Here is a 16,396-nt window from a genome sequence, read left to right as displayed (position 1 = left end):
TCAAGGTACCTTCAGCCTCTAAGCGCTCTCCTTCAAGTGGCAAGCTGTGACCTGGGCAGAAAATAGATCCGCTGGACGACAGTCTTAGCTTGAGGCCCTACCCTGTGGTCATTATGGGATTTGCAGGGCTCAGGGTGATTTCCGCAAGGAATGCCTTCTGTAAGGAGGAAAAGCTGTGGGGCACTGAGGCAGCGTCATAAATGCTGGGGCTCAAAACATTGAGTAGATGATGCTGTTTAATTTACGATCGAGCAGTAAACTACTGGTATTTTTCAACGGGGCAACTGGCATTTGTTGGGCAGAATGACCACAGATGGAATTGCAGTTTGGTTTATAACATTTAAGTACATATTTGAAAGTTATTGTATGACACCGGGCCTAATGGCAGCCACCAGTGGTGTAACTCAAAGTGATGGAGCCCTCTGCAAAATGTGATGAGAGGCCACTGAGTTTCCCCACATCTCCAGATATTCATAGTCGTTGGGCTAAATGGGGCCCCCTGGCGAATTGAGGACCCCCGCCCCCCTGAAAGATTGGGGCCTGTTACACCTCAGGGGCTGCAGGAGCCTGCCTTACGCCCCTGCCAGCCATGACCCTCAGGCTCCCATGAATAGAACGACACTCACCACGTGTAGATAATCTGGCCTCTCTTCCCGCCGTGGCTGTAGTCATACAAAATAATGTAACTATCTCCACCATAGAACTGGCCGTAGAGAGATGGGTCCACTGGTGCCTTTTCAGAGCCTTCAACACGCCAGATCTGTCGAGGGAAAAACAAAGATACACGAACACCATGAAGAACGTACATAACATGCCAAATATGCAAAGTTACCTAAAAAAAAAAACTGCAAATTAAACCCCAGCTTCTACATTCTCCAGTTTATGGCTGTGCACTGAAACAGTGGCGGAAAGGGAGATTATTCGGTTATTTTTCGGTTTCAACCACAATGTGTCCCAGTTCAGAAGTGGAAAGTGAATCACATCCCTGTACATTGCATTTAGTTCTCATTCCCAAAAAGTGTGATTAGCCACCTAGTCGGTTCAACATGCTGCTCCAATGTCTGCCGATTCACTGCGGCATATTCCAGCGCAGAATTTATCGCTGAATTAACACATTGTACTACTGCAGCTTTTTCATGAGCGGTCTTGGATGAAATAGATACACTCAAATCCCTTCCCCTCAGCTATTACCAGCCCCCCTTAAATCACCATTTTTTTTTTTTTTTACAACCCCATTTTAAGCCTCAGCAGCCCAAGCTCACTTATCGGGGGTAGCTCAGACCAGGGCTGGATTGGCCTTTTATTCCACCAGGCATCTCCCTGGTGGCTGAAGGCCTTGGAAAGAGGGTCTCAGAGGCGGCAGCAGCGTCCCAGGGCGATATCACTTTCCCTAGCTCCCCAAGTTTAATTGCATTAGGCACATGGAGACTTCAAGCAAAAAAAGAGGGAGTTGGAGAGAAACAAAAAGGGAGGGAGAAGAGAGAATGGACAGAAACTGAGGAAGAGGGAGAAGTGGAAAGTTGTGGGGCTGGTTCGAGCACTTTCCCGGACTCCTTTTTAGGTCGAGCACAGCAGTGCACAATCCCTGCTTTTCCGAAGTGTTGGTATCTATTTGGGCTTTTAACCACCCCCACCTCACGCTCATCACTTTCATTCGTTTGTGGGCTTGCCTTTCAAAATAATCACTTGATGACATTGGTAAATGCTCTACTTTTGTCCCCGCCTTAGGGACCGACCCTGTTTCATGGATAATTGCATGTTTGCCGATAAGTTTGACTGCGAGCAAACTTCTTTTTCTCTTTGGTGTGTCTCCTTTCCGCTTATGCTCATGGCGGCCGTGGCACTTTGAACTGACTTGCTTATGTCAACTGTTTTATTTTATATTTTCAATTTATGTGGCAAGGAAAGTCCATTTAGGAATTTACAACGCCAATAGCTCTAACTCGAGCAAACACAAGACCCATTGCATTGCAAATGCTTGTTGGTTTCCAGCCCAGCCCCAACTAGAATCATGATCATTGCTTTAATGCCTATTACAGCAGGATCTCGGCCCACTGTGCATTGCTCGCTTAGAACTGTTCTGCCAGCTCAAGGACTTCAGCGAGCCTTTCACTGTTGTTGGTGTGTAGATCCATAGAGTATGTAGCATGACTTACATCAGAAGCAGTTGTCGTAAAAACTGCATTGCAATGGTGAACCAACGTAGCTTGGCACTATTCATAGTTTTTCCTGGACATAGCAAGTTAATGTTGTATATTAAATTGTAAGTTAATATTAAAAGGGCATTGGTAAAACAGTACAGCTACTTTTCTAAGACCTACATTGCACTTTCTGGTAAAACGCTAGGTGTCAATAAGCACCTTCTTGTGGTTTGACCGTTACATAAATGCTTGTCAAACAAGCATTGGCACACCCAATAGATCTCACATATGCGCGACTGATTGGCTTTGTTGTGGTTGCCGGGAGCATCGTGGCATGGTGTGGTGTTGCAGGGACTCCATGTGAATGGCACATCATAGCATGGGGTAGCACTGCATAGAGTCGAGTGGCAGTGTGTGGCATCTAATCTTCAGGCACCAAGTCGTGCGGCGTGGAATTGCGTGAAGTGTAGTGGAATGGTTTGGACTGGATGAAATGGTGTGGCATGGGACTGTGCGGTGTGGAGAGGAGTGGAATTGCATTGCGTGGAGTAGCATAGATGCAATTATGAACCAATATGTTAACAATTATTCCGATCTACGTAAATCTCTGATCTAATACAGTAGCTGGTTAGCATGTACAACGTTTCTGCGAGAACTGGTTTGTTTACAAATAAATGTGTTTTAGACTGGGAGGGGCCAATAGGTGAAGGAGCAACATATACTGGTTGGGTGTAGATGAGCTGGAGAGAGGAGGCAGAAGTGTTGTGGAGCTATAAATGGTAAAAGACTTTTCCATACCAGAGAAGTAGATGTGCTAGTACTCAATAGTGACCAGCAATCACCTTGCTATGAGAAGAGGACAACTGACTGTCTTAAGTTTCAACCAAATATATTCCAGAGTTGAAAATCAGAGAGCCTTATGACGACTGACAGTGGGGTGGGACAGAGGGAGGCATGAGGGGAAGAGGCAAAAAAATAGTTCTTCAATCACACTGCAAACTGCGGATGGACACTAAGATGAATCAACCTGTGCTTAGTCCATGCGCAGCAGAAAGAAGAGTAAGCAATGCCCAACGTGCACTGGCCAACAAAGAGGCGGCAAAGAAAAGCGACGATGATATTGAATGGTAAGCTTCAAGCCCTTTATAGTAAACAACCCTTGCAGTGACCGGTCCTTTTTAGGTCTTGCCTGTGCATGCGCGAATATGAAAAGTGGAGGTGGGTGATTCATAGATTAACTGGAATAGTAATTTAAACTTGGTTAAATAACATCCGAAAGTTTAAATTCTATATATGGAGTGTGAATACTTGTTTGGACTGATGAAAATAGGCGCCACTTTCATACCTCTGCCACTAGATGGCAGAATATGCAAGTCCTATGAATCTAGAATGTATTCTTGCTTCCAAAACAGCATATTTTTAAGCAGCACTGCTGCCAAGTTCCAGACTTATTTTAACTTTCAATGTTTTACATTATTAAACTGTGACATCTACCATGATCGTAGATATTATAGCACCATCCTACAAATTAATTTGAAATTAAAAACCATTAGGTTTGCTCAAATTTCATGCACTCGGTTGGCGTGTTCCTATATATCTGTACATGCCAGAAACCTGTCATCGGATGCCAACAAGCTTTTTAGTTAGACACCAGTAACATGGCAAGGAGTTGGGCGGAAAATAATCAGCATTCCAGTTACATTTGTGGTTCCACGTAGAAACAAAATACGGGCTCAAGGATGTAGCCTTAAAATACTCACCAAGTGAAAATATTGTTTAGTACAAATTCATCTCTCGAATTCCTGAATACAAACTCAAGACCCGCGTGTCGCCTGACCCGGGTTACGGTCCGTTTTCACAGGTTTCCAAATTGTTTTAGTAACCTCTGCAGAACTAAACAAAGCTTTGCCCTGCCTGACAATAGCTTACATTAGAAATGTTTAGCCCAGAGTCACACGTCTCTCCACTAAACTCGGGATCTGCTCTTAACTTACAAAAATAAGGGTCAAAATGTGCCCTTTAATACTTGTTCGTATTTTAAAATGGGTTTATATAAAAAAAAAAAAACTCAAACCTGGGGTACTATTTCTTGTACTGCATTGCCACCAAGTGGAAAATTAGCAAATTGCAGGTGCCTTGGGTCATGTGTCGCCCCGATATGGTCACCAAGCATGATAAAGCTGTACTGTATTATAATTGTGCTATATAGCGCTTACTACACTGATGAGGTGTTAAAGCACTTTATGGTGGTGAACTTGCTGCTCTAGAGCCCACTCACTCACTGCACCTTATTCTCACTCTGCTTAGAAGTTTGTTTGATTTCAGGTGGTATCATGGGGAAGCAGAAAGTCCCCTGTTCAAACGGTGACTGTTAGGAATAGAATTTCTGGTTGGCTAGGGAAAGCACCTAAGCCAGGCAGATCCCACCCAGTCTAGTCAGGGTGAGGGAGTTACACACCCAAGATAACCCCTGCTGACCCCCTCGGTAGCTTGGCATGAGCAGTCAGTCTTATCCCAAAGGTCATGTGTAAAGCAATTGCACGACACACATGATGCAATAAGTACACCACAAAGGAAACACCAAGTTACATAAAAATACACTGTATTGCATAAACCATCATTAGACCAGACACATCAGTAATACCCTGATACACAAGCAGTTGTCAGAACATCACACAGTTACTAGTACTCTGCAAAAGCAAGCACTATTCATATAAAACCTATAGGTTACTGGTATTCCGCAACACAAGCAGTAGTCAGGTCAAAATTATTGCAAAGAGTGCCCATAGCGCAATAAACATTATCAGAGGGGCTCAGACTCCATCCTGAATGCACATTGCAAATAAATATTCCCTTCTGGTACACATCTTCAAACACATGGTCATGAATGCCAAGATATCATTATGAATGCACACAAAATGAAACATTCCCACTGGCAAGTCATAAATCCACCCTGCAATGTCCCCGTACTGCAGACCCTGAGCATGTAAACATGTCCTCCCCAAAACTGGCAAGTACGACATCACATAAATCAGGGAAAGAAGAACGATAAGGGCAAACCGGACCCACTTGTCCCAGTCCAGGAGCTCCCATGCACCTAGTCTGGCAGTAATGCAGTAATTCAGGACTCATATATCCCAACCATGGAGCTTCTGCGCTCCATGTATAGCACCTGCAGTGATGCGAAAAAAGCATTGGCGGGGCTAGGGACCTCAGTCAAGGATCGCCACCCTGGCCTGCGACTTATGCATTTAGAGAAAGAGGGCCCAGTCTTGGGGGGAGCACACTCACTGTTCATGCAGAAGACTGGCCTCAGTGTCCACTCTGTTCCTGGGGGCGGGACGGCCCTGGTTTCTCCACAATTAGGATGGAAAGACGGCCCGGCAGCCACCCATGTGGGTGCTGTGCAACTGCTTAGCCTCTTCTGAGGGCCATTTCTGAGGCCATGAACTGGGAGCTCTCCCGGGCTTCCTCCTTCCTCCTCAGTCTATGCCCTCGGACAGCCTCTGCTAGGATGGCCGTCAGCCCACAGCTCTGTAGGCTTGACCTGGGTTGTGAAGGTAAGGGTCCCCAGAAAGAAGTCCCTGCTCGCGTCCCAAGGACGCCACAGGGTGCCCGATGGTCCGCACTAGCTCCTCTGCTCCCCACGATCTCTCCCACCTCAGAGAGGGGGGCCCACACCAGGGGACACAGGGGCACTTCCGTGTGCCTAGGACAAGTGAAGCGCTCTTCACACACTCCGGGATAATAAAAGGCAGTGCTCTTTACTTGCTCAAAAGTAAAATACAGCGCTCTCCTCACACTGAGAAGAAAGAAAAAAAAAAGGATTGTAAGAGTGCCAGTCATACACTTTTAGAGAAATGCAAAGGGAAAAACAGTGGGATATGGGGGGGGGGGGGTAGGAGGGAGGCAGACCACCCAGCCCCTGGACAGTTGGTAGAGCGTCACAGGGCTGCGGGACCCAGCAATCAGGCCGGCACAAGGGGACTGAGTAAGCAGTGGCAGTCCTTCTCAGTCACCTAGAAGGTCACAAGTCAGCACAACAGCAAAGAAGTTCCAAAGCGGATCCTGGTGAGTCTTTCTAGCAGCATCCAGTGCCTAGTTTAGTCCATTAGTCTGAAAATGTGAGAGAAGACCATACGTACTTATACTCATTTGGCGCAGCCTCCACAAATGGGGGAGAAGGGGGTTCCAACCAGTACTAACTAGTTAGTGTCCCCTTTCTCCTCCAGCACAGGTGCCAGACACCAGTGGGGGTTAGTGGGGGATGGGCTGGTTAATGAGCCCTTTGGGTGTGGTTCTGGGACATCCTTTGCAAATGCAGGTGTGCCTGCCTTCCCCTCTCAGCCCAGGAACACCATTCAATATGGAGATGCACCTCTGACACCTCCACCCTCCCTGTGTACTGGCTGTCTGAAAAGTATGCACAAAGCCCAGCTGTAACTCTGCACCAGGCATGGATTAGATACAAGCTGCAAAACACCAGAGTCATAAGCACAGAGAAATTACAACTTTCTAAAAGTGGCATTCTTATAATGGTAGTAAAAAAAAAAAAAAAAAAATTATATATATATATATATATATATATATATATATATATATATATATATATATATATATATCCACCTACACCAGTAAGCAGCATTTCTCACTATTATAACCATACCAAACGCTACCCCTCAGAGATCAGGCAATACCACTTACACATGCTAGGGCATTTTTAATGCAATCCTTTGAAAAAAGGCACCACTCACATTAGTGAGGAACCAATTAGGCGGTTTGCCACTACCAGGACAGACCACACAACCAGGCACATTTTTACCCACACAGCACCCTGCCCATAGGGCTGGGGGGCCTACCTTGGGGGTGACATGTAGTCAAAGGGGAGTTCCAGGCTTGGCAAGTAAAGTTAGATGCCAGGTCCCTGTGCCAGTAAACTGAGCATGCAGGATCTGCGGTAGCAGCCCTAAGACCGGTTTGAAGGGCTTCTTCTATGGGTGGTGCAAGCTGCTCTGCGGCCCACTAGTAGCATTTAATTACAGGACCTGGTTATAGGGATAACACTGTACAAGGGACTTACAGCTAAATTAAATGTGCCCATCAGGTGTAAGCCAATCATATCAAGTTTAGAAGGGAGAGCACATGCACTTAACTGCTGATCAATGCTAAAGTGCCCAGAGACCCAACATCAACAAAAAGGGTCAGAAAAAAAAAAACAAAAAAAAAATAGGAAGAGCAGGGCAAAACGTTTGGGGATGACCCTGTAAAAAGGGCCAGGTCCAACAGGGCCTATGAAATTGCACGGCTCTAGTCTGGATAGATTTGTTTGGCCTGTGCAGTAGGTGTCATCAGTAAAGAAATTGACTGAGCAGAAAGGCCCTTTTTCCTGAATACAGGTGATGGGACTCTTTCTCCTCCCTCAGTCATATGTTGCATCGATTTCCCAAGATCAGCGGGTAGCTCGGGTGAGACTAACGCAGTCAGCGGAGCCACCACTCCACCGGCACGTTCCAGCCTGAAAAGGCATATTAGCAGCCTGGCCACCAAGTGTGAAAAGAAATCAAAGCACGCATCTGTCCATCCTGAGGTCTCTCCCTGTAGCAACAGCATACACATTCTGGACAAGTCAATATCTGTTTCAAATAACCCAGGCAATCAAAATACTAAATTGGTACCCTTTACTTGAGAAGCTCAAAATTATTCCTAATGAATGCCTCATCCACTTAGTTGAGAGAACAGTGTCCTTGGAAACAGATATCTTTAAGCTTTCCAGATCTAATCAAACACCAGAGACTCAATCCACCAGATGGTTTTTCATTAACAACAAGGATTCAGATGACTAGGCCAAGTATGTCCCTAGCCACGTTTCAGATTTCCTTGCTTTGCCACCAAATGCCACTGATAGCGCCGCCACAGAACCACTCACCATCCTGCCTCTCCGGTCCACCACTGTGTGGAAAACCATCTTCATCATGTTCCCTCTCGCACTGCAGGCCCTAACAACTCTGCTAATTTTTCCCATGTGAGCTCTCCACTCAACCCCCCTCCCTTCCTGCCCTCAACAAACCCGGGAAGGCTAAACATTCTTTACGGTTCTGACTTATGTCACCAAATTAGCTGTCACAGCGGTCAAACTACATTTCAGTGTAAAAAATATTTAAAAAGAAGTTTGTCACTGGCTTACAAGGCACACTAATTTTATTGTTCTGGACTATGACAATCTTACTTTTGCCAAGAGTTGACTGTATTAGGTATCTGCATAGTCATGTAGTGGCAACTGCATTTATTATAAATTTCAGATACCACAACTTAGCTGGAACAATACTTTTCTTGTATTTATTTAGGGCTGCCAGGGCAGAGACCATTGCTATTATGTCTTTTTATAGACATCAAATACCCAGGCAGACCACCACTAATTGAGTGTCACAAACTGCTTTTACTGCCCCAAGGAAGCACCTGTATTTATTGCAACAACTGATATGAACTGCTAACAAACCCAAATTACATGAATTGATGTCCAAGGACACCAGGAACATGGGTTGAAGTTTTTTGGCCTGTTGGTCCACCCAGCATTCAAGCTAAAAGCCAGCCTCCAAGGAGAGCATTAACAGATGCTCATGGCACTCCAGTTGTATCCCACTGTGAGCTCCAACCAGCCACAGAAGCAACTATTCAACCTGCTCTAGCTAGTTTTTTTTATGGATAGTTTTGGACTTCGTTTAAAGCTGAATAGTCTGTACATCGAGGGCTTTGAGGATAAAATGGATGGACCAGGCCTGGCTTGCCTTCATGCACGAGTTGGATTTTATCGTGCTACAAAAAAACGTTATTGGACAATTATTTGGGATGGCTTTCAATGCTTTTTTTGTTCCCGCCGTTAGATCGGAAAAGGGTAGAGCTAGGGGTGGCTTAGCAACCTTTGTCCGCAACTCTAGACATTATGTAATCATGCGTGTGCGATGAAATCTTACTGCTATTCAAATCCTACGGGTGTTTTGTTAAGTTTAACTTGTTCATTGTGAATTTTTACAAATGTCTCCTCAATTAATAAGGGTTGAAACCAATGTTCCTGTAAGGTGCGGGCGCGCACACATCCTTCTTTCCCCCACCACACAGGCCCCTTGTCAAGAGCGCACGTTTTTGCAACATCACGTCACTGCCTGCATCATGAGGGAGAGAGGACGTCAGCACTGCGTTTAAAAAATAGAAACGCAGTGAAAACAGGGTCACTCTTCGTGGCCGAGCAGGACGAAAAACTACAGTTAAAAAAGGAACAGAAGCCCGCTGTGAACTAGGAGCTGTACATCAGAAGGGGTTCTCATCTTGTGCAGAAATTGCTTTCTACCATTGCTTAAATTGTTAATGAAAAGGTGCCAGTGCCTGTGCCCAAAGCCCTCCTCTTAAACACGCAGCTGCTGCAATTAAATGTGTGAACACAGAACACTGACGCGGCGTAATCCCGAAGCCATCTCAGGCCTCTTCAATCCCTATAAAGCCCCTCCCTGTACCTTCAGCTCACTCTAGCAGCTTTCCACTTTCTCCCTTTGTGATGCTTTTTAGTTTTTTCCCTTCCTCGGTCTGTCCGATGTGTCTTTTGCTCACAGCAAATGCTTGAGGCAGAAGAATAAGGCCCGGCTCTCAAAAATAAGTGCCGGTGCTCAGCACCGGAAACAACAAGCACAAAATAAGCATGGCTTTCTATCTGTGAAGGCATATAACAATCCAATAGGTACACTCACATATTTGTTTTTGGCCAACTTATTGGTATTTATCTATATTTATTTTGTGGTTTGAGAATAAATGGAGTCATAAAATAGTATATTTCCATACATGAACTCAGCATCAAATTGTTATTTGCATTTGCTGTACATAATTGGCAGAACCTAAATGAGTAAACATTGTGGGGTGGGTGTGGGGGGGGGGGGGGGGGGGGGGGGGGGGGGGGGAAGAAGGAAACACCAATAGGTATTACCGCTGAAATGAATTGGATTTGTAATTTTTTTTCAATCTAGGTGGATGTGCATGTGCTTACGTGGTGCAGAGGCCTTGTTAGAATTTTTCTTAAAATGAAACAAACCATTCAAAGATGCCCCAGGTTCATGCATGACGGTCAGTTTAGAATATTTTTTCTATAACTTTAACACACGGCAAAGCCATAAGATTGGTGACGTTGACTACACAAGTGAATGCTCATGGTTCCACCAGATTCTTACGCCTTAGTGACGAGAGCTCCCTGGGGGGCTGGGTAGCTCTCCCCACTTTCAGCTTTGGGGGGTTGGGGGGGGGGGGTGAGGGGGGAGTGAGGGGGCAGGGGACACCTTAGACCTGACAGCCTTAGAGTGGTCATCCCACAACTTTTTGCCAGCCTCCCTCCACTTTTTTGACACTGTTTTTGCTTGTTTTAGGACTCTGCTCACAGTACCACTGCTAGCCAGTGCTAAAGTTCATTTGTTCTCTCCCTTAATCATGGTATCTTTGGTTCATTCCCAATTGACATATTTGATTTACCTATAAGTCCTTAGTGAAGTGCACTACATGTGCCCAGGGCCTGTAAATTAAAAAAAGAAGTAAAAAGGCAGGACTGTTTGCGCCGAATTAGCGTGATTCTTTTTACACTAAATTTGTCGCAAACTTAACTCCACAGCACACTTTATTAAATCCTCTAATTTTGCAGTCAGAGCAGAAAAGTAACCATTAATATCCAGGATACAATAAGCACCAAATTGTAAGAAGACATAAGCTGGCACTGGACTTCTGTCGTTGAACCCACATCAAATGTGACAAGACAACAAGACTTAAAGGCACCTTCATTGCTCATTCACTGTCTGAATGAACGGAACACTTTTGTTGGTCAGCTTGCCAGAATGGGCCAGTAGGTCTAAAAATGGCTCACCCTTATAAATCTGATTAGTCGTAGCGAGTGGGAGAACTTATTACTTGAGGCCTGTAAAGGCTGCATCATCGAAAGTCTTAAGCGTGATGTAGGTTTCCAAACAGATAATATGGAACCAGAGTTCATCTAAACTGGAAGCCCAGGTAACTACTCAAATGCTCTGGAACTGTCATGCATAATATTTTTGTAACTCCTATCACCTATGCTAAATATCTTCTTTCCAATTACAGCGGGTCAACATTTGGATTAGACCAGCCAGGCGTGAGTACCAAGGAAGACCAGGTAATTCTGTAGACGTTCCTTGTGGGATTAAGGGTCTCTACATAAGTCACGTTCATGATTCACACTTTTGCTTTTATTACAGGTTTGTCGGACCGAGCAAGTTATAGATTTGAATGGGCCGACATGTGTAAAAGGACCAGGTAATTATTTGGTCGGTACCCCATCTGGGTCACCTGGCACATTATAATATGACAACATGCTGTAACCAACTGTTAACCAGCTTTTCTTTTGCTGCAGGCATCTCAGACAGTACTGGTCATAGATGAGGACGGGCAGACCGGAGTAGCAGCAGAAAGAGCAGGTTATTATTTGCTAGTTTTTCCTTATGGTGCAACTGAGACATTGAAACGTTCAGGTGCTTTAATCATTTTTTCCTCTTGTACAGGCATCTTAGACCCTGCTGCAGAAATTTGAACAGGCCCATGTGAGTAGAAGGAGAAAGACAAGGTCATAATGTAGCAGATTTTCATTGTGTGCACCTAGTACAGTGGAATATGACAACCTACTTTAACCACCTTTGCTTCTGTTGCAGGCATCTGACAGCACTACTCATTACAAAAAGGCGCATATGAGTAGAAGCAGACAAACAAGGTAATTATTTGGTAGATTTCACTTGTGATGCACCTAGTACATTATAAAATGACATCCTTCAACCTTTTTTTGTTCTTTTGCAGGCTTCTTAGACATTGCTAACATTGGTTAGAAAAGGCAGACGTGACTACAAGCAGAAAGACCAGGTAATTATTTAGTAGTTTTTCCTTGTAGTACATCTGAAACACTGGAACACAAGCATGTGCTGGAACCATTTTTTTTCTTCTACTGGAGCCATCTTAGACAGTGTTACATCACCAGGCAGGTGTGAGATCAAACAGAAAGGTCCAGGTAATCACTTGCTATATTTTCCAAGAGATAGCTCAGTCTTGACTGGTAGATTGCAGTCAATAGCATAAAAAATAACTTTAAATAATGTTCCTCACTTTAAATAGTGTCGCTCTTCTCCCCTCCCCCGCAGGCTTTGCTGCACAGTAGGCTCAGACTGATTGCCACCAAAATGTTCAAGCACAAAGCTGTGACTTCTGCAGAGAGCAGTGCTTCACCACAAAGGAAGACATGCTGTCTTGTGTTCAAAGAAATATGGCTGAAAGAAATTGCGGAGACTGAGACACAGTAGTCCCAGAGCAAGGTTTGCGTACAACTGGGAGAGCTATTTCTATACAATCCAGAAGTAGGCCTGATTTGGAAAGTATGTGCAGAAGGAAAGCTCGCAGGGGACTTTTCTACTGGGAAGAGAGAGTGATGGCTGGAAGCTGGACTACTTGAAATGCCATCTATGTAGCAGAGTTCATGAATCTGCTTTGGTGACACTGAGAAATAAAAGTGCTGCTGCCAGGCTGGGTTTTTGGAGTGCGCACCATGATAACGGAAACCGCCAGTGACAGAGCAAACAGACTAGAAGTGGTTGAACGGCAAAGATCCCTGCCCGAGATAAAGATTCTCATCAACAATGTGTTGCTAGCAGTCAAAATGAACACATCAGTGTTATCTGTTCAAGACATCCATGACCACGTCGCATTGTATGTGAAGATACCAGACAGCTGGAGGATCAAGAACTTTGCCTTTGAGTTTTTGGAGGCCAGCAACAGCATGATACACTCAGACTTCATGGCAGAACTTCGCAGTGCTCGGCATCACACATTGATAATGGATGAGAGCACAGATATTTCAGTTACCAAAATGCTCATCCTCTACTTCAAGTTCCGATCTGTAACATCAACAGAGCACAAAACAGTGTTTGGGGGAATTGTAACTGAGTGCATGCAATGCGGAGGCTATCACCATAGCTGTAATAGACTTCTACACTGCCAATAAACTGGACCTTATGAAAATGGTCATGTTCACATCAGATGGTGCATCAGTGTTGCTGGGAAAGAACAATGGTGATGCTACCTGCCTCAAACAATCCATTCCCCATCTAGTTGAGCAGCACTGTGTTGCGCAGAGACAAGATTTGGGATCTGATGATGCCTGGAAAAAAGTGCTGATGATCAGGGAAATGGAAACATTACTGAGGACTGTCTACACTATTCTCCTGCTCTCCGTTAAGGAAGTCCAAGCTGGATGAAATTGCTTTGGTCACTGAATGTGAAGCAGTCTCCTTTCGGCCACTCAATGAGGTGCGGTGGCTTTCAAGGCATTTTGTTGTTGGTGCACTCTTGCGTAATTATGAGGTTGCTCTCAAATACTTTGATCATGACAGAGTTGAGGAGAATGACCCAATTGCTAAACATTGCTACAAAAAAAAAAAAAGGACTCAAACTACCAGGTTTCCTTTGCAGCACTAAATGACGTTCTGGGTGAACTTGCATCTTTGTGCAAGTTGTTTCAGAAAGGCTCTTTGACCACCGTTGAAGCTGTACAGTATGCAAGAACAAAAATTACCCAAATAAAGGAACAGTATTTGGGCGACACGGTCTTTTGGAGCAACACAGTAAGAGATCTGATGGCTTGAGCAGAGAGGACCTACAGTAGGATAGTGAGCCGATGTTATCTTTCATTAAACTTCTTTGTGAGCACATGGAAAGAAGGTTCTCAGAAGATGAATTGAAGGAATCAAGCTTTGATTTCCATACAGTAACAACACAATCACAGTTTGATTTTGGGACTGAGAACGTACAAAGACTTGTTGAAAAGTATAAGAAGGTCTTGGTCCTGGGTGATTGTGACACTCCTGTTGATGTTGTTCAGCAGAACAGGTATTATAAATATGTGGTGGCAGCGCATATAAAAAACGGATTGTTTAGGACCTTACAAGACATGGTGAATTTCACTCTGCGGAATGATGCACCGTATAGTGTTGTATCTCAGCTTGTTGATTTCTGTGCAACTTTCCAGGCTTTAAGTGCAGACTACGAACAGGGATTCAGCCTCATGAACTCAATCAAGTCCAAATTGAGAAACAGACTAGAGGAGAGTCACCTAGATATGCTGATGAGGACAAAGGCCTACCTCTCAAATGGGAAAGTTGACTTAGTCCGAGTTTATAAGCACTGGAAGAATGGCAAGGATCAGCGAGAAAAACAAACGCCACATCTAATGTTGGCACCTGACTTGTCTAAACTCTGATGTGGCTCCTCCTACAGTCCATGTGTGGGTGGGGTAGGAACATTTCTCAGCCTGTATCTTGGCAAGGGAGGCGAGGCTCTTTAATGCTAAACTAGGCCATAGCATTAACATTTCTTTCACCCTTCAATGCATCCTAGGTGGAACCCTTGAGTCACAATGCTGATCGCAGGGGTGAGCCACCTTTCTGTTTTCTGATTATATTTGGCTTAGTCAATGCCATTGAACTCATGGGTGACATCTATAACCACCTTCACTAGGTGGGGTAGAGGTTTGATCAGTGATTTTTCGTCTTGTCCCCTTTGTGAGTGAATGTATGCATTCTGCTAATGTCTTGCCCTGCTCCTATAGCAATCAATACCACTGTACTGGCCATCTCCCTCCCTATTACCAGTAACCCTGCCCTGGTTGACAGCCCAAGACATCCAAATGAGATCAGAGAGCTAAGACAGGGTAATATGAACATTGCCAAATTATTGGTTACAGTGGCACAATCCAACTCATCTTTGTTTAATTATCTTCTATCATTACATCAGTCTAACAAGTCGATAGAGGCGCCTGGGCCAGTCAATGCCAAAATCAATATTGGCCTTTTGAGTCCTGTATAGGTGCTTTTTAAACCAAATCGTGGGTGGTTCACGGAGGACTGTAAGGTGGCCCACAAGAGGCTTTGTATGCACTCCAAGGGATATTCCACTAACAGCCATGCAAAGGACGGACTATAAATCTGCAAGTAGCTTAAGCTACAAATATGCTATGGGACCATCTGGTAGAGTCGCTACAGAGACAAAGGCTTCTGTAGAATCTGTATTCAGCCATGCATGTTACAGGAGGGGACTGAGGGTTTAGGAACCAATATTAGTGCCGATCAATGGGTTGTGCAGTTTAAACAATTTATGCATGTTCGGGTCCCTCCTCCTACCCCAGTGAACCTGGTTTACCCTTGAAAATTAGGGTGTTATGGGTGATTAATGCCAGCCCTACACAGAAAACCTTCAGACTATGGCGTCCCTATGGACCTGTGCAAGACAGACGATTTTTTTGTGGGACCCTATTCTTAAATTTCTTAAATTGTTCTAATTGTCCTGTTAACAGGCTCTGCAGCTCTTGGAATAATGCGGTAATTGTCTTTTTAAATGGGATCCAGGCACAACCCACACTTCGACCAATTTCCCTTTTAGATTCCACAGTCAAAATCGAAGAGCAAATTGGGTTGAACAAGACTGAGACTTCAGCCAAGAAGGGCAATGTCATCCTGCCCGTCCAATAAGCCTTTAGAACAGGCAATGGCACGTCTGAATAATGTCTCCATCTAAATTTATTTAATCAACAAATATACAACCGCCAAAGTGGTTTTATACCTCTCTTTTAGGGACTTGGACAGCGCCTTCCACAGAGTGAATCGAGGTAAATTTTGGATCATTCGGCAACAGCTGGGGCGAGACCAAGACCTGGCACTTTTCCGGAGGGCTCTGCCCTGGCGGTTAGTACCTCTGCAGGGTTTGGGCCATACAGGAACACAGATTCTTTAGAATTACAGCAGGGTGTGCGACAAGGACGTGTTCTTGCACCCATGTTATCTTTTCCTTACATTTATAGATTCAATGTCTGTCTGCAAACAGTGGGAAAGGATCTACCAAATGTAAACTTAAGATTCTGGCTCTGCTTTATGCCGAAGACACAATTCTGCTCTTTCGCATCTCAAATGGCCTGAGAGTTTGTTAAAAAAAAAAAAAAAAAAATGAATATGGACCACCTAGATCTAGAAATGAACACAAACAAATGTTATGGTGCACAAGGCCAAAAATAGAGTAATCTGCATAAAAGGTCAAGAGATCAACACTTTCCCTTATCTGGGCATAGTTTTTGGTCCTTGAACATGGTTGGCATGTGCTACACATAGATGCCAACGTTACAAACAAGCAATGGGAGTGTCTTTGAATTTCTCAAGAGTGGAAAA

At 44.5% G+C, this 16,396-nt stretch overlaps 1 protein-coding gene across 1 annotated transcript in view; it reads right to left on the bottom strand.

Moving 5' to 3' along the window:
- The window catches only part of GSN (gelsolin), a 148,822-nt gene that overhangs the window by 40,044 nt on the left and 92,382 nt on the right, over positions 1-16,396 (bottom strand). Inside the window, 1 exon segment of the mRNA XM_069241661.1 lies at positions 627-760. Within this exon segment, the coding sequence (XP_069097762.1) occupies positions 627-760 (134 nt within the window).

Source organism: Pleurodeles waltl, chromosome 6 (assembly GCF_031143425.1).
Source record: "Pleurodeles waltl isolate 20211129_DDA chromosome 6, aPleWal1.hap1.20221129, whole genome shotgun sequence".
Lineage (NCBI taxonomy): Eukaryota > Metazoa > Chordata > Amphibia > Caudata > Salamandridae > Pleurodeles > Pleurodeles waltl.
Note: the sequence above shows the minus strand (reverse complement) of the source record. Positions and strands in the feature narration are given on the sequence as shown.